This window comes from Cebus imitator, unplaced genomic scaffold, assembly GCF_001604975.1.
Source record: "Cebus imitator isolate Cc_AM_T3 unplaced genomic scaffold, Cebus_imitator-1.0 Scaffold288, whole genome shotgun sequence".
NCBI lineage: Eukaryota > Metazoa > Chordata > Mammalia > Primates > Cebidae > Cebus > Cebus imitator.
This window is the reverse complement of record NW_016107603.1, coordinates 852733-871769: the sequence shown is the minus strand read 5'-3', so window position 1 is coordinate 871769 and position 19037 is coordinate 852733. Positions and strand designations below refer to the sequence as shown.

Genomic DNA, 19037 nt, shown 5'->3' with positions numbered 1-19037 from the left:
AGTGCCTTCTTAAAATTGCTTTTGATTTCTATAGTAGCCAGTGTTTTAAAAGTACAATATCTTAGGTCATTTTCCACATTTTTCCACTTAGGGAAGATTTGAAGTAATTTTTATATATTTATTCTTATGTTTCTATGTTTTGCAAATTCTGAAGACAATGAGACAGAGATGTTGGTCAAGTCAAGGAAAATGTTTAATGAGAGCAATTTATAACTTCTAGGTGTTTATTACTTATAGAGGCAAAATAGAATAAACTGGTTAGAGATAACTGATCCAGAAACTTGACTGGATTCTAAAGAGCCAATAGATCGATTACATAAATCTCTGTGCTGTTCCGAATGCTTTAAATCTTTCATGTTTTCACATTTTTTAAGGCTGTGTTCATGTGAGGCAAACACCTTAACACCTTATGATGTAAAATACTGGAAATTTTAATATAGTCCTTTTACTTGACTACAATGCAAAAGACTTGGAGCAGTTAACAAGTGACAATTTCTGCCTGATTCTCAAATTTATATCCACCTGGGTTTTAGTTTTTTAACACTTATGTTTCTAGCATTGTATTATCATTCCTTAAGGGCAAAAACAGCACACATGGACTGGCTACATATGAAAAAAAAAAAATAAATGGATGGAACAACTCCAAAATCCCCTAAGGACCTTCAGCTCTAAGAGTCTCTGGATTTCCTTCTGTCCAGCAGTATTATTTACTGGATTTATATTCTTCCTCACCTACCCATGCCAAGCTAAGATGAAAGGTCTTGTATGAGTCAGGAAAGAAAAAATACTGGCTTGTCTCCATGTCAACAGTGACAACAAAAATATTAATTTGAGAAACCATCCACTTTGCTCCCGGGAAAACATCACAGAAAATAAAATTAGCTGTTATAAAATGCTTCATTAACTGGGGTGGGAGGAGTGGTCACTTTGATGTAGCTACTCTGCAAAAAGATGTCTTCATTATTTTCTATTATTGGCCAAGGAATTCTAATTTAAGAAAAAGTGAAGGAGCATTTAATAAGTGCAGCAATATCACAGAATAACCCATATCTGCACCCAATTTCCCCTACGCAAACATGCAACAAACTTCCAGTGGTTTAAGTGTTTTGGTTCAGCAAACTCATGTTATATGTGAAACAATCACACATAAAACATTGTACACAGCCGGCTGACAGCACACATTAGGTGCTAATTATTGCTATTATTCTTCTAGCTGTACACACATTAATAACACTTCCTTAACTTATCTTCTAGGAGAGGAGGCTCTTCATCAAAACTGTCAATGTAAGAAGATTGTGAATAATAATCCGAGTTGGATGCTGGCTGAAAAAATTGTCCTGTATAACCTGGTGACATGAACATCTCTGGTGGAACAAAAGAGGCAGGCTGAGGCTGCTCACCAGCTTGTTGTCTAGAAAAAGAAAAATGAAGATATTTATGTGCCTAAGAAAAAAATATCATGACAAATCAATGAGATAAATAACAATTTTACTTATATGAATTCATGTCGTTTTTATGAGCATTTACTCATAAAAGAAACAACTTACTTAAAATTTAACTTTTGTCCAAAAATGTCAAATAACTGGTTATGAAAAGGCTTCTGGAAAAATAATCCATGCCAGCAAATATTAATTGAGCATGTACAACATGCTGAATGCTTCCCCTCATCTTTTCTCAATTAAAACTCTATAAGGAAAAAGCTTTATTTCCAATCCCATTTTACAGAAAAAGACATAGTAGTTCACAGAGTCTGGTGTGAAGCTTTCTGAGCCGTTCTCTGCTCGCCATACACTGCTGCTTTTTTACTGATCTTTAGGCGCAGCCACCAGCCATGAAGCCCCTTCAAATATGTGGAAGCAGCAAGGGAAAATGATAACTTTAATAGTATAGTCAACTGACAGGAAAAATAAATAGATACACTAACTGCTGTGCATAAGGAAATACACATCAGTTGTGGCCATTCCCAGACAGTCATTGCCAATAGAATTGTCTCTGAGTTCCTAGCTAAATGTATTATCTAGTTGGCTTTAGTGTCTCTTTATTTTATTTGTACAAATCTATGGCGTACATATAAAATTTTTCTTTACATGCATAAACTGTATAGAGGTCAATTCAGAGCTTTTAGGGTATCCATAACCCAAATAACATTTATTATATGCATCAACTAATTTCTCATCACTCCTCTCTTACCCCCTCCCCCTTCCAAGTATCAACTGTCAATAATTCCACTCTCTACCTCCATGTGTACGCGCTTTTAGCACCTTTATGAGTAAGAACATGTGATATTTGATTTTCTGTGCCTGGCTTGTTTCACTTAAGATAGTGACTTTAATTTCCATCCATATTGCTGTGAAAGACATGATTTTATTCTTCCTGTAATCTTAGCACTTTGGGAGGCTGAGGTGGGTGGATCACCTGAGGTTGGGAGTTTGAGACCAGCCTGACCAACATGAAGAAAATCCGTCTCTACTAAAAATACAACGTTAGCTGGGCATGGTGGTGCATGCCTGTAATCCCAGCTTCCCTGGGAGGCTGAGACAGGAGAAACACTTGAACCCGGGATGTGGAGGTTGCAGTGAGCTGAGATCATGCCATTGCACTCCAGCCTAGGCAACAAGAGCGAAACTCCACCTCAAAAACAAACAAAAAACATTATTTTATTCCTTTTTATGGCTGAATGGTATTTCATTGTGCATGTAACACATTTTCTCTATTCATTCATCCATTGGTGGACACTTAAGTTAATTTCATACCTTTGCTGTTGTGATAAACATGTGAGTGCAGGTAATTTTTGACATACTGATTTATTTTTCTTTGGGTAGATACCCAGTAGAGGGATTGTCTGATAAAATGGTCATTCTATTTCTAGTTCTTTGGAAAATTTTCCTACTGTTTTCCGTAAAGGCTAATAATTTACATTCCCACCAACAGTGTATAAGGGTTCTCTTTTCTCCACATCTTCATCAACATCTGTTACTTTTTGTCACTTTAACATGAGCCATTGTGACTGGGAGATGATGATATCACATGGTTTTTAAATTTTAATTTCTCTGATGATTAGTGATGTTGAGCATTTTTTATATACATTTGGCCATTTGTATGTCTTCTTTTGAAAAATGTCTGTTCATATCCTTGCCCACTATTTTTCTTTTTTTAAAATTTTGTATTTCCATAGGTTTTGGGGGAACAGGTGGTATTTGGTTACATGATAAGTTCTTCACTGGTGATTTGTGAGATTTTGGTGTACCCATCACTTGAGCACTACACACTGAACCAAATTTGTAGTCTTTTAACCCTCACACCCCCCTTTCCCTTTCCCTTGAGTCCCCAAAGTTCATTGTATTATTCCTATGCCTTTGTATCCTCATAGCTTAGTTTCTATCTATAAGAGAGAGCATTCAATGTTTCATTTTCCGTTCCTGAGTTACTTCACTTAGAATAATAGTCTCCAGTACCATCTAAGTTGCTGCAAATGCCATTAATTAACTTCTTTTAATGGCTAAATAGTATTCCAAAGTCTCTAATATCCCAAATTTACAAGGAACTCAGACAAATTAGCAAGAGAAAAAACAAACAATCCCATCAAAAAGTGGACTAGGGACAAAAACAGACAATTCTCAAAAGAAGATACACAAATGGCCAACAAACATATGAAAAAACGTTCAGCATTACTAATAATCAGGGAAAAGCAAATCAAAACCACAATGCGATACCACCTTACTCCTTGCCTACATTTTAATGGGATTGTTTCAGGGGTTTTTGGCTGTTGAGTTTCAGGTCGTTTTTTTTTTTTTTTTTTTTTTGCTTTTCACTGGCTGTTTGTATTGCTAATTCAATCTTGCTACTCATTTTTAGTTGGAGCCAAAGCCAGATGGAGGTAGACTTGGCAAGCTTGTGCTCGGACCCCCTAGTCATGAGTGCATGCACCAGTCATAACAGGTGGGAGTAAAACAGTCTGTTGAAAAGTGGGTTAAGGACATAAACAGACAATTCTCAAAAGAAGATACACAAATAGCTAATAAACATATGAAAAAATGCTCAACATCACGAATAATCAGGGAAATGCAAATCAAAACCACAATGTAATACCATCTTACTTCTTGTCCACTTTTTAATGGGATTGTTTCAGGGATTTTTGGCTGTTGAGTTCAGTTTCCTGTATATTTTGGATTTTAGTCTCCTGTCAAATGAATACTTTCCATATTTTTTCTCCCATTCTACTAGCTGTCTCTTCACACTGTTTATTTATTTATTTATTTATTTATTGCTGTACAGAAGTTTTTAATTAAATCCCATTTGTCTATTTTTGTTTTTGATTCCTATGCTTTTGAGGTCTTTGTCATAAATTATTTGCCTAGATCAATGTCCAAAAGTTTGCCCTATGTTTTATTCAAGCATTTTTACAGTTTTAGGTCTAATGTTTAAGTTTTTAATCCATCTTGAGTTTATGTACATTGTGGGAGATAGGAGTCTGGTTTAATTATTCTGCAAATGGCAAAATTCAATTGTCCCAGCACCATTTATTGAAAAGGGTGTCCTTTTTCCCACTTATGTTGTTGTCAGCTTTGTCAACGATTAGTTAGCTGTAAATATGTGACCTTATTTGTGTGTTTTCTATTACGTTCCATTGATCTATGTGTTTAGTTTTATAGCAGTACCATGCTGTTCTGGTTACTATAGCCTTGTAATACAATTTCAAGTCAGGTAATGAGGTGCCTCCAGGTTTGTCCATTTTGCTTGGGATTGCTTTGGCTGTTTGGGCTTTTTTCTGGTTCCATATGAATTTTATGATAGTTTTTTGTAATTCTGTGAAAAAAATGATGCTGGTATTTTGATAGCAATTGCACTGAATCTATAGATTGCTTTGGGCAGTATGCTCATTAAAACAATATTAATTCTTTCTATCCATGAGCATGAGATGTTTTTCCATTTTCGTGTCATGCACAATATTTTTTCATCAGCCTTTTGTCATTTTCCTTAGAGATAACTTTCACCTCGTTGGCTAATAAATGTGTGCCTAAATTTTGTTGGTAATTATTGCAAACAAGACTGCCTTCTTGATTTGTTTCTCAGCTAGACAGTTATTGCTGTATAGAAATGCTACTGATTTTTTATGTTGATTTTATATCCTACAGCTTTACTGAATTCATTCATTAAATCTAAGAGGTTTTGGTGAATTCTTTAGGTTTTTCTAGAAATAAGATTATATCATAAGCAAACAGGGATAATTTCACTTTCTCTTTTCCAATTTGGATGGCTTTTATTTCCCTCTCTTGCCTGATTTCTCTACATAAAATTTCCACTACTATGTTGAATGGGAATGGTGAGAGTGAGCATCCCTGTCTTGTTTCAGTTCTTAGAGAAAATGCTTTCAACTTTTCCTCATTCAGTATGATGTTAGCTGTAGGTTTGTCAAAAATAGACTTTATTATTTTGAGGTACATTCCTTATGTTCCTAGTTTGTTGAGGGTTTTTATTATGAAAGTCTGTTGAATTTTATCAAATGCTTTTCTGCACCAATTGAGATAATCATATGGTTTTTGTTCCTGGCTCTGTTTATGTGATTTATCACATTTATTGCTTTGCATGTATTAAATCATCCTTTCATCCCTTGTATAAAATCTACTTAATCATGATATTATTTTTTTGATGTGCTGTTGCATTTAGTTTGTTGGTATTTTGTTGAGGATATTTGCATCTATCTTCATCAGAACTACTGGTCTGTGGTTTGTTGTTGTTGTTGTTGTTGTGTCCTTGTCTGGTATCAGGTATCACTGGCTTTGTAGAATGACTTAGAGAAACTCCCCCCTTCTGAATTTTTGGGAACAGTTTCAGGAGGATTGGTATTAGCTCTTTTTTGTACATTTGGTACAATCCGGCTGTGAATTCATCTGGTCCAGGCTTTTTCTTTGTTGAGAGACTTTGTTGAGATGTTGATTCAATCTTGTTACTCATTATTGGTTGGGGGCCAAAGCCAAATGGAGCTGTACTGGGCAAGTTTGGGCTCAGGCCCCCCAATCATCGGTACATGCAGCAGGGGGTAATATTTTCTTTCAAACATTAATCTTAATAAGAAATCTAAGAATAACATATTCAACCTTCTTTATGTGAATAAGTCTGACCAAAAGAATAACTTACTTTGGAAAAAAAGCCAAAGATACAGAGGAAGAGATATACACTTAATCATTTACTACTCAAATGTATGCTCATTAAGAGCAAGACCTGGTGTAATACTATTTGAACCTGCCAGAATGTATGGTGATTACCTGCTATTATTTTTCACTTAGCCATGTGTAATATTCCAAATCTACTTTCTAGCAAAGTAGGCACACCATCAAAAATATTGGTAAAAAGAAACTATAAATAGGAACCTGAATGGCTTTTTTGCTGATAAATTCCCCCAGTACTCATATTTTTAATATAAACCTTTCTAGAAAAATGAAAGGGACATATAAAGATGACTAAATGGACCAATGTCTAAGTAAAACTATGTCATTGCCGTACTTGTCTGGCCTCACCATAACCTATCCCAGGTGCTACTAATCAGGCTTGAGTAAACATCATCTTCACAATTATTAGCTGCAAAGCAACCTCTGTGAGTGAGTGGACTATTTCAGGTGGTAACTTTGACACATCCTCCTCAAAGAGAAACAAAATTTTGCAGAAAAAAAATATATATGTCCATCAACAGCCATATCCTGTCCTTTTCCTTTTCCTCCATCCATCTCTGCTCCTTCATACAGGAAAAAAAACTCCCTCAGGAGCTTGACTTCGACTGTCCTTATTGAAATGGAGGTATAATATTAAAATTCCTCTATCACTTATTTAAGAATGTAAAATTTTAAAATTTGTCCCATAAAGGAAAACATCAAATTCTTTATATATAAAATTACCATGCTAACCTTTGATAACTATCTAAATTTAAATTCTCTCATTCTTTATCTTTTATCTTTGTATCCTATCACTGTAATATTAAACATTGCATCTCAATTAAAAAGACACACCAATACCAAAAGAATCACATTTATTAGTCCAAAGTACGACCCCAAAAATTCTGTAAATGATATGGTATGGATCTGTGTCCCCATCCAAGTCTTATGTTGAAATGCAATCCCCAATACTGGGAGTGGGGCCTAGTGGGAGGTGATTGAATTATGAATTTCATAATTATGAGAAATTATGAATTTCTCATGAATAGTTTAGCACCATCTCCCTAGGGCTGTTCTCGTGGTAGAGTTCTCATGTGATCTGATTGTTTAAAAGTGTGTAACACTTCCCACTTCTTTCTCTTGATCCTGTTCCTGCTATGTGAGATACCTGCTCCTTTGCCTTCCACCATGAGTAAAAGCTCCAGGAGTAGCTGCTGTCATGCTTCTTGTTCAGCCTGTGGGACTGTGAGTCAATTAAACCTATTTCCTTTATAAGTTATCCAGTCTCAGGTATTCCTTTACAGTAGTGCAAGAATGGCCTAATATAAGAAATTGGTATTGAGGAGTGGGGCACTGCTATAAAGATATCTGAAAATGTGGAAGTGGCTTTGGAACTAGGTAAATGGCAGATGTTGGAAGAGTGTGGAGAGTGCAGAAGAAGACAGGAAGATGAGAAAATATTGGAACTTCCTAGAGACTCAATAAATTGTTATGACTAAAATGATAATAGTGATATGGACAATGAGAGCTAGGCTGAGAAGATATCAGAGGGAGATGAGAACCTTAGTGGGAACTGGAGTAAAGGTCACTTTTGCTATGCTTTAGTAGAGCCTGAGTGCATTGTGCCCTTGCTCTAGGGATGTGTGAAATTTTGAACTTCAGAGTGATGGTTTAGGGTATCTAGTGGAAGAAATTTCTTAGCAGCAAAGCATTCGTGATTTGACCTGGCTGCTTCTAACAATCTATGCTTATATGTGTGAGCAAAGAAATGATCTGAAACTGAAACTTATATTTAAAAGGGAAGCAAAGCATAAAAGTTAGGAATATTTGCAGCCTGGCCATATGGTAGAAAAGAAAAGCCTATTTTAAAATGAGGAATTCAAGCAGGCTGCAGAAATTTGCATAATTAAAAAAAAAGGAGCTATGTGCTATTAGCCAAGAAAACAGAAAAAGGCCTCCAAGGCCTGTCAGAGACATTCATGGCAGCCCCTACCATCACAGGCTCAGAAGCCTGGGGGGAAGAATAATTTTGTGGGCAAAGCCCACGACCCTGCTTTCCTTCATAGCCTCAGGATATTGCTCCCTGCATTCTGGCCACTCTAGCACTAGCCTTGGTGCAAAGGAGCCCAGGTATAGCTCAAGCTCAGATCACTGCTTCAGAGGGTGCAAGCCATAAGCCTTGGTGGCTTCCACTTAGCGTTAAGCCTGCAGGTGCACAGACTGCAAGAGTTGAGGCTTGGAAGCCTCCACCTAGATTCCAGAGGATTTATGGAAAAGCCTGGATGTCCAGGCATAAGCCTACTTCAGTGGTGAAGCCCTCATGGAACACTTCTACTAGGGAAGTGTGGAATGAAAAAGTGGGATTGAAGCCCCACACAGAGTCCCTCACAGTGCAGCTGTGAGAAGAGGGCCATCATCATCCAGACCCCAGAATGGTAGATCCTCCAGAAGCCTGCACCTTGCATCTGGAAAAGCCTTAGCATTCATCACCAGATTTTGAGAGCAGTGACAGAGGCTGCATCCTGCAAAGCCACTGGGGTGGAGCTACCCAAGGCTTTGGGAACCCACCCCTTGTATCAGTGTGACCTGGATGTGGGACATGAAGTCAAAGGAAGTAATTTTGAAGCTTTAAGACAGGGTGTTCAATCTTTTGGCTTTCCTGGGCCACGATGGAAAAAGAATAATTGTCTTGGGCCACACATAAAATATACTAACACTGATGATAACTGATGAGCTAAAAAAAAATTACAAAATTATCTCATAATGCTTTTAAGAAAGTTTATGAATTTGTGTTGGGCCACATTCAAAGCCATCCTGGTCTGCATGCAGCCTATGGGCTGTGGGTTGGACAAGTTGACTTTAAGATTTAGTGACTGTACTGTTGGGTTTTGAACTTGCTTGGGGCCTTCTCTTTCTTTTGGTCAATTTCTCCCTTTGAGAATGCCTACACCAATGCCTACACCACCATTGTATCTTGGAAGTTACTAATCTGTTTTTTATTTTACAGGCTCATGGGCAGAAGTGACTAGCTTTGTCTCAGGTGAGACTTAGGACTTGGACTTTTAAGTTAATGCTGGAATAAGTTAAGACTTTGGGGAGCTGTTGGGAAGGCCTAATTTGTATTTTGAAATGTGAGGACATGAGATTTTGGAGGGTCCAAGGATAGAAGGATATGGTCTGGATCTGTGTTCCTACCCAAATCTCAGATTCATTTATGATCCCCAGCTGGAGGTGGGACCTAGTAGAAGGTGATTGGATCATTGGATAGACTTATCATGAAATCTGGTAGTTTAAAAGTATGTGGCACCTCCCCTCTTTCTCTTGATCCTGCTCCTGCCATGTGAGACTCCTGCTCCTGCTTTGCCTTCTGCTATGAGTAAAAGCTTTCTGAGGCCTCCCCAGAAGCAGCTGCTGCCATGCTTCCTCTACAGACTGTGGGACCAAGAGCTAATTAAACCTCTTTGCTTTTATAAATTACCCAATCTCAACTATTTTTTCATAGCAGTGTAAGAATGGCCCAATACAGTAAATAACCCAATTCTAATGTTTTAGGAGTTTTTTTCCCAAAAATTTCTATGAACAACCTTAATTTTAAGTACATATCATGAATCAACATTTAGTCCCCTATGTATTCTGGTATTATCCTTTTTTTACTACCTGGCACTGACTCTGAATGGCTATGCCAATGAGTTTTCATATATTCTTAAAGACTTCTTTCAAGTCTACAATATTCTTTCATGAAAAAAGTGTCTGAGATAATTGGTCTGGACACTTTACTATTTGCTCTATTAAGCCTATAGTCCTTGATGATTAACCTATTAGAGGTAATGTAATAAGTCAGATAAATATGCTCAATATTTAAGATGTTAAATTTATGTATTTGTACCTCACACACAATGAGAGTTGTGCAGAATATGCCAAGAAAATGTAACTTTTTCCTGTATTACACAACATCTCCATTAGCTCTATGAAAAGATAAATACTGAAGTTGTGATAATTTCTAATTCAGCATATTATTACAGATAAAATAAATGTTAACTGAATTGGATCAAAAAAAACACTGAACTCTACTGGTTGAATTTAAACTTTAGCTTTGTTAGTAAACACCTCCTCTTCCTTAAAAATCATTTCAAACTACAGAGAAGTGACTGTAGGGCTCCTTTAGAACAATCAGCACATTTCATTTCTGAGTACATATAAATATATATGCATTCATTGAAAAATAGTATTTTATTTTTAAATATATATATATAATATACATGCACATTCATAGGAAAATAGAATAAAGGCAGCAGGAAGTACATCAAATTATTAATAGTAGTCATGTCTTGGAGATAAGATTTGAAGTGATTTTAATATTTTATTCACATGTTTCTATATTTTCCAAATTCTATAATGGATACCATTAGATATCTGATAGTTTTCTAAAAGCAGAAATGTTGGTGGAGTCAAGGAAAATGTTTAACAAGAACAGTTCACGACTTTTTGGTGTTTATTAATTCTGGAGGCAACATAGAATGAGCTAGTTAAACATAACTCATTCAAAAACGTATCTGTGTAACTTATCTATGTAAATTTCCAATTAAGCCTATAAATTTAGGCAATCTAAGTGCTTTTGGTAAGACATTATCAAATAGGATGAGTTTGATGGCAGCATGAATAAGGGAGTGGTACCTAGGAGAATTGGCTTCTGCAAAATTCCTAGACTCTGGTTGGTCCAGCTAAGTGCACAGTGATACCTTAACTGTGTTTGAAATACTAGAAAATGAGGTCTGAGGATTCAGAAAAGGTGATGATTCAGTATTTATCTGTTAAAGTAATACCAAACCACTAAAAGGCATTTTTCTAGTTGTTCACACCTTTCTGCAACAATACCTGTTTCTTTTTTTCTAAATAATATAAATAGATTTCACATTTCAAAAGCTGGAAAAATATAGCCTCAGTAACTATTTATAGGTAGTTGGAAATTATCCCTAACTGAATGACTGAATAATTATGTTTTTAAAAAGATAAAGATCCTACTGATTCATTCTAAAATAAGACGACTTATTTTTAAATATAAATGTCTTCACTGTCTTAGTGAGCACAGTCAGCCAGCTTTCAGAACAGTACACCACTGAGCCAAACAGTTTTTAAAACAAGCTCTCATACTTTGGACAGGGGTGAAGGAAGAGAGAGAGTGAAAGAGAGAGGCAGAGACAGACAGAGAAACAGAAGCTGAATTATTGATTATAACTATTCTCTAGGTTCCTATATCTTTTGCCAAGATGATAATAATCTTGTTCTGATTTGGGGTATATTTTAATTGAACTATTCATGGTATTAATAAAAGATCAAACCTCTGGAGTTCCTTTGATGTACATAGCAAATCACTGACCTGACTCCCTGTTTTATGTACCTCATAAAACTGCCACAGCTACCATGCCCTTTCCTAATTCCTGAGACTTACAGTGTGGATTGGAATTTAAATGTTGCTGCATCCAAATCAGGACCTAGGTTTAAATGCTAAGCATCTGAAGCATGGTAGGCCATCAACCTGGTACCATATGATTATGAGTTTTCATCACCTAGCTACGTTAATTTCCATCTCTTTGTCATCTTGATTTTGGGGAAATGTTCGGTCAAATGGGGAAGGAAAATTAGAGTGTGTGGGATGGGTGGATGAAGCTGTGGTTCATGAGTCTTTGCTTAGGGACAAAGTTTTTTTCTCTCTTATTGAACATTTTAGTTTAATCTGAAAATATCAATGCTACCCAAATGCTTATCTTATCTGAAAAAGAGAGTGGAGAGAAGAAACAGAAGGTTCAAGACAACTAGTTCCTTTCCACAAAACGGAACAGAGCTTAAAAAGCCTAGTAGATATTTCTCATCATGGATTGTAAATTTAGAGTGACCAACTTTGTATACTTTAGTGCTCAAACTACTCCCTGTGCCTCAATCATTTTCTCATTTTCTCTTCACCTTCCAAAGTGTAAACCATAAAATGCAGTCTGACTAGTGCTAGGCAGAATAGTATAGGAGTGTAAATTAGATACAATTCTAGATATTTAACTTTTCCAGCTTAAAAAATAATTATATCACAATATAATTCCCTATTCTTTAGAGCAGTACCTCAGCAGGAGTAGCTAGGAAAAAGACTGCGAAAGCAGCATCTATCTGCTTATACCTGTAGGAGTGATCAGTCAGTAAAAAGAGGGTCCATTTTTTTTCTGGACAGAGTTGGAACAGAAGACTCCTCACTGCCTGTTATATGTATTGTCTTTTCCTCTTTCTCGCTGGAGCTTTTAAGGGTGTGTGTGTGTGTGTGTGTGTGTGTGTGTGTGTGTGTGTTAATAACAAAGCTTCAAGAATTAATACATTTGAAATGTACCATACATCCTAATTTATGGTACAGTTTATTCCAATTATCTCAACATTATAATGTCACTAATTTTACACTAAAAAGTCTTTATTTTACAATAAATCATGTGCTCACACTAGTTATAGCCCTAATCAAACATTTAGCTAAAATCCTAACTGCATTTCTTACCAGATGTGTAACCTTGATAAAGTCTCTCAGTTTCTCTGTGTGCCTGTCTTCTCATGGAAAACGGTAATGATGGTGCAAGTTGAGTATCCCTTATCTGAAATGCTTGGGACAAGAGTGTTTTAGATTTCAGGTTTTAATGCATTCTTGAATATTTGCATAATACATGTTGGTTGAACATCCTTCACCAGAAAATTAGAAATCTGAAATGCTCCACTGAGCACTTCCTTTGAACACCATATCAGTGTTCAAAACGTTTTAGATCTGGGGACATTTCAGATTTCTGATTTTTGGATTTGGGATGCTCAACCTGTAGTGCCTAACTCATATGGTGCTCTAATGAGTTAATGTGTATAACTGAGGATCCAATGAGTTAATTTATATAATTTCAGAACAGTTCCTAATATATAGTAAAAACTAAATATATTGTAGTTATTATAAAAGTTGACGAGTCTGACCCTCTTGCCCTCTAACCTAGACCCACACACACACAAATCCATGAAATCAACTATTTGACAAAATACAGTATACTTAAGCGACTTTAGGTAACAAAGTGTCAATTGCTTTTGTAAGTCATCTTTAGATGAATCAGTAATATTTATATGATGGTTTTACTCTAATACACACTTTCCTACACATCACAATTTTTTCATAACAATTCCATGAAGTAGATATTAATATTCTTATTTTTTCAGATTAAAACAGTCAGAAGAGTTAAGCTGTCCCTATGTCACAGACAAAAACTGCCACAGCCAGAATTTGAACCAAATTCTTCTTACTCTAAATGCCATAGTTTTGCCACTAGGAAATAACAACTATTAAATTCTTAATCATTTTATTTCATTTTCAACTCAAGTTGAATTTTTACCTCAAATGACTTTCATATTTTGTCATGTTTACCTTAATTCCATCATAGCACTTTTCATACAATAATTACATATTTAACTGCCCAATTCTTCAACATAAAAATATTAAATTGCATGAGAGAAAAGACTACGAATTCATCATTAGATTTGTAGTGGCCTTCTTAATTTCTGAAACACAAGCAGAATCTCAATAGATGTTTATTGAGCTAAATGAAACCTATTTCTCAAGAAGTGTCCTGGAAAATATTAGACAAAAAGAAAATGCTTTCTGTTTGTCCAGTGTCTGTATCCCAGCTTCCTGTTAAGTGATGTTTTGAAAAGAGGAGATAAGCTTGGGCTGAGGTGATAAATGGCATTCATGGAGAACTTGATTAATTTATCTGAGCTTTCCTGACATTTCTTCTTGGGCACTTTACTGAGATATATTGAGGCAAACATTGGCTTTTCCCAAGGAAGCCTCCTTCTCTGGAAATCCCTGTCATACTATTAAGACTTCTTAAAACAAGAATAATACAGCCCAGAGTGGGGGCTCATGCCTGTAATCCCAGCACTTTGGGAGGTCTAGGCAGGCGGATCACTTGAGCTCAGGAGCTTGAGGCTAGGCTAGGCAACATGGTGAAACTTTGTCTCCACTAAAAATTAAAAAAAAAAAAAAAAGAAAAGCCAGGCATGGGGCACACATCTGTAATCCTAGCTACCTGGTAGGCTGAGTCACAAGAATTACTTGAACTCAGGAGGCAGAGATGGCAGTGAGCAAAGATTGCACCACTGCACTCCAGCCTGGGTGACAGAGTGAGGCTCTGGCAAAAAAGAAAGAAAGAAAGAACAATGTTAAGTACTTACTTTCTAGGTCCATAAAGATTTCCATAAGCATTAGTGTCATTACCACTCTGCTCCTGGTTATCAATAGTAAAATTAGACTGGTAAAAATCAGTGTCAATTTGTGCCAAGTTTGACATCCTGAAAAAATAAGAGTATGTTTTTAATAAGTTCATGAGTCAATAAAACTTAGTTTGAGATATTTACAAAGATCAACTGACAATGTAGTTATGGCTGGATTCCTATCAGAAAACAAGGTATCCTTTGAAGGGGATCAATAAAGTATTGGAGGAAGGGTGTAGTAATATATGCTAGAAGGTTATTTACAAACTGTGTTATCTTCAACTACTTTTTAAAAAGTTTTCACACCCTGGACTGTGGCTTCTAATAAGTTGACTTGAAAGAACTAATCTCCAAATATCTTATTCTTAGCTTTAAGGGAAAAAGTTTAAAACATGGTACACATCTAGAAGAATTTCCCTAAAACAATGTCAGTTTTTTACTTTAAGTACACGCATGCACATGCAGACACATACACACACACACATTCTTGTAGCAATGATTATTATTATCTACAAATGGCTCATAATAATAATACTCCTTCTCAAAGCAAAACCAATACACTACAAAGGTATTTCCTTGTTCTACTTGGCAATTCTTAAAAAGTGTTTGGAACATTTTCCTTTTTCTTTTGCTCTGGGTACTGCACCTGGGCTTCTGGCAGAGCCAGAGAGAAAAAGATTCAATCCTGCTAAGGGGTGTCTTTTGTTCTCTACACTCTCTCTATAGTTTTCACTCACTTCTTGGAGTAAAGAGGAATGATTTTTATGGCCAGGAATACCAGAGGAAAATATGAAGAACTGAGAGAAGGAAGAGGTATGGGAGAAGAGGACGTTAGAGAGGTAACAGTGGCTCTTTGGATTAAAAAGTAGACAACAGAGAAGAGGCTCTTCAACTGGACAAATGTGGTCATTCAACCCAACATGTAATTCTTTATTTTTCTTTGAAAATCTTTGTATTTTAAAATAGTGGATTTAAAAATCACTAGGAGTAATCCATATACTTATAATAATCTATGGACTATTACTTATGAAATCTCAAAAGAAATTGCATAAAAACAGCCTCAACTAGAAGCGTATTATTAATCAGAAATATTAAAGTAACAATTGTCAAATATATCAAATTTGTTCAGTTCAATAAAAACACAAAAAGATGCAGCGATTCATACATCTGATGTAAGAAATCAAGATTTTTCATTAGTAATGTGTATAAAAGTAGCTATGAATTATGTAAACTAAAATCAGGACTTAGTGATAAACCTTTTAACAACTTATAATTTAAAGAACTTAAAATTTAATAGGATAACTTTCTCAACACATGAAAATATGTTATTATAAAGCATAGAGTAATTCATTGAAAATACACTAAATTTTCATAACATGCAAAGCTTTATGTAATGTGACTATTGGTACTACATTTCTTACATAACCCAGCTTTGTATTTTGTTTAAATGCCAAGTCTTTTAAAAGGATCAGACACATACCTCTATTTATTTTTGTGGAAAGATCCTCCAGCAAATGTAGCTTTGTGTGAGAAATTTAAAGCAAATCCATTGGTGGAAAGATGACGTGCTGGCTATATATATACCTTTCTAAATTTGTACTCTGACACGCTGAGCAGATGCTACAGGCAAAAATAAAAAAGCCTGCCAAAAGCCAAATACAGTATCTTATAACACTTATTGTGGTTTACAAACACAGTGAACAGTGTACAGACATACAATTTGATCAATATGCAAATTGTGGAAAGATAGAATACAGTTTCCTTGTGTGCGTATCTATTAAACTGAGATGAGATCACTTATTTGAGACAAGCAGTTAAAAAGTAAGAGGTCTCAATGTCCCTTCCATTTCATGGATTTCCTGATAATATGCAGTAAAAATAAAAATACAGCACATGATTTGTCATGAAGATCTCGGCACCAAAATGAAAATGGGTTGTGGTCAATTTTATCTATCAGAGCTATTCTATTTATATGAGCAATATTTAAGAAGACTAATTGTGGTCTGCCTCTGACTTTTCTGGCTTCCTACTTTTCCAGCAGAGGCCAACATGGGTATGCTAATAAAATCTAGTGCTTCTTACCTGTGGGGTAGGTTCTGTGCCATTTTCGAGGCAAACCTAAACACTGGAAAGTGTTAGGCCCATCCCCACCCCAGGAAGCAACCTGAGTTGGCCTTTCGCTGCATCACTGGGTTACTACTGGAAGCCTACTCTCTGGTTCTGAGCCAGGTAACCTGGATAATACTATCAATTCTATCTAGATCTTGTCTTCTCATCCCTAATGTTAATCTCATGGCTGGAAGTCAAGTTCCCCTGTAGTCTGCTTCATGCCGATTCTCTTTTCTAAGACTTAAGACTTCCCATGTATCCAAATCTCAGTAATTGAAATTTTCTGTCCGACGGCAGATTATTTGGCACTTCAGAATCTTCAGCTGGAGGCAACATCAGAATGCTGGAGTAATTTCTTTTTCCACATTGTTTAAAAGGATTTGAAACTTGAATGTCTTTCATTACAGCTGCCCTTCCTACAACAGTAGTCAGGCAACAACGGGTCACACATTTATCAAGAAACTACTGTTGAGTACCAGACTCTGTTCTAGATGCTAGAACCTGTTTCTGAACAGGTAAACTAAACAGACTTGCATTTAAAGAGATACATCTTATACTGATTTTGCTACACCTACAACTAATAATTAATGACTAGCTGGGCATTGTTCTACAAAGTTTAAGTCATTTAATTTTTGTAACAACCTGATGAGGTATTATTATCCAATTTTACAGAAAAAGAAATGGAGATTGAATAATTTTCCTAAGGTCATTAGCTAGTAGATGAAAAAGCCAAAGTTTGAAAACTGACAGAGTTCAGAGTTCACATTATCCAAGATAATTTCAGGAATTATACCATAGAATGTGCTATTAAGATGGAGAGTACAAAGGGGAGAAGATTTGAATGCTCAGGGAAGGCTTCTTAAGAGGGTCATTTGGATAGAGATCTGATAGATGATAATGGAATTACTTCAAAGACTACATAAAGAACATTTAAAGTAGAGACTTTCAGATGGCAAGAAGTTTTGTAGTTTATGGTTTAGAAAAGAAAGCCAATGTTGTAGGGATTTTTGAATTAGAGAAATTTGAAGGAGATGAGGTCAGAGGTATGAACAGAGGTTGGATCCTAAAGGAGCCTGTAGGCCATGTTAAAGAGTCTGAATGTTATTATAATTGAAATGAAATGTCATTCTGGGGTTTTACACAATGTGATGATATCAGTTTTACTCACAAGTGGAAAAGGGAGTCTGGTTAGGAAGAAGGTGTTACAATAGCACAGACGTGAGATGTCAGTGGCTTAAACTAGGGTTGCAGTGTAAGGAGAACTGGTACAAAAGTCATGGCAACTGAGGGAAAGATGAATTGAAGGGGTCAATATTGAAGCAGTGGTATCAGTAAAAAGAAAATTCAGTCCAGAAAAATGATGATGAGTTATCTGAATTAAGGATGGTCCAAGGTATAGGTCGAGTAGTGAACAAATACAGAAGATATTTAGAAAGATTTAATAGGATTTAATTTCTATTGAATAGGAGGAAGAAGAAAAAGGCAATCATTGAGGATGATTTTTAGAATTCTGCAATTTTTCATTCTAATGCCTAATGCCGTAGGAAAAGGCCAAATTGTTACATAGTGGCCAAATTTTGATTATCATCTTTTCTATTCCTTCTTTCAAAGTTCTTACATGAGAACATAGGTCCTTCTCTAAAACAGCGGGGATTTATGATACATTCTTTTTTTGACATATAAATGCCATGTAAAGTTTATCAAAGATAATATTTATCTTAGTCCAATTAGATATATTTTAAACTTATTTTGTGATTTTTTACTTTTCAACATAGTTTCGTTCATAAAAACCTGGCTTGATTAAATGAATTGCAGAAATATATGGACTGAAAATGGCATATAAAAATCATATTAATCTAATCCTCAAGTGAATTATAAACCATGAAACATTGAAGACAAAATGACTTCAGGCTCCTTAGAAGTGCATTAATGGATCATTAATGCATATGCAAGAATACTTTAAAGCTATTCTTATGGATAAAACACTGTGTATCTATAAAATATACATTTAAATGGTTTACCTCCATTAATGAATTATCTGATTGCTGTAGTATATATTGGAGAATGGAGTGTAGATTGATATTACATATAGTCACAGTGTCATCAATTATTTTAACTCATCTGTTTTAGTGATTGTTTCTGTGTCCTGAACGACAAAAAAGACTACATTATATGAATAAGGCTTCTCAGCTGATGTAAAAAAGCCCCATGTTCTGCTCATAACCACTTTCTTTTCCTTCATTTTTATTTTCTTTTCTCTCCCTGCTCTCTCCTTCCCTCCATCCTTTCCTTCCCTCACTCAGTTCCCTCTCTGAACACTCTCCTAAGGTGATCCTATGTATTTTCCCGGCTTTATATATTATCTATATATATCAATTCCCAAAGTTATGCATGCATCCTTGACCTTTTTTCTCAGTTCCAGACTATTTGATAGACACTTCAAACTTAACACAATCCAAACTGGATTCTTAAAGTCTCCACCCTCCCCAACCCAAGATTGTCTTC

At 35.7% G+C, this 19037-nt stretch overlaps 1 protein-coding gene across 1 annotated transcript; it reads right to left on the bottom strand.

Moving 5' to 3' along the window:
- Positions 1-1224: 1224 nt before the first annotated feature.
- LOC108285027 (protein YIPF7-like) lies at positions 1225-16037 on the bottom strand. Its single transcript, XM_037729053.1, has 3 exons — positions 15904-16037; positions 14385-14501; positions 1225-1411 (listed from the first exon to the last, which is right to left on the bottom strand). Exons 2-3 carry the CDS (start codon positions 14498-14500, stop codon positions 1225-1227), a joined length of 303 nt encoding a protein of 100 aa, XP_037584981.1. The 5' UTR covers position 14501; positions 15904-16037.
- Positions 16038-19037: the final 3000 nt, after the last annotated feature.

Bases quoted from the DNA above. Each gene is read 5' to 3' on its own strand.
- LOC108285027 (XM_037729053.1), bottom strand. From the start codon at position 14,500: ATGTCAAACTTGGCACAAATTGACACTGATTTTTACCAGTCTAATTTT. The intron at 1,412-14,384 runs GTAAGTACTTAA...TTCTTTTTCTAG, and splicing joins AATCTTTATGGACCTAGAAA to ACAACAAGCTGGTGAGCAGC.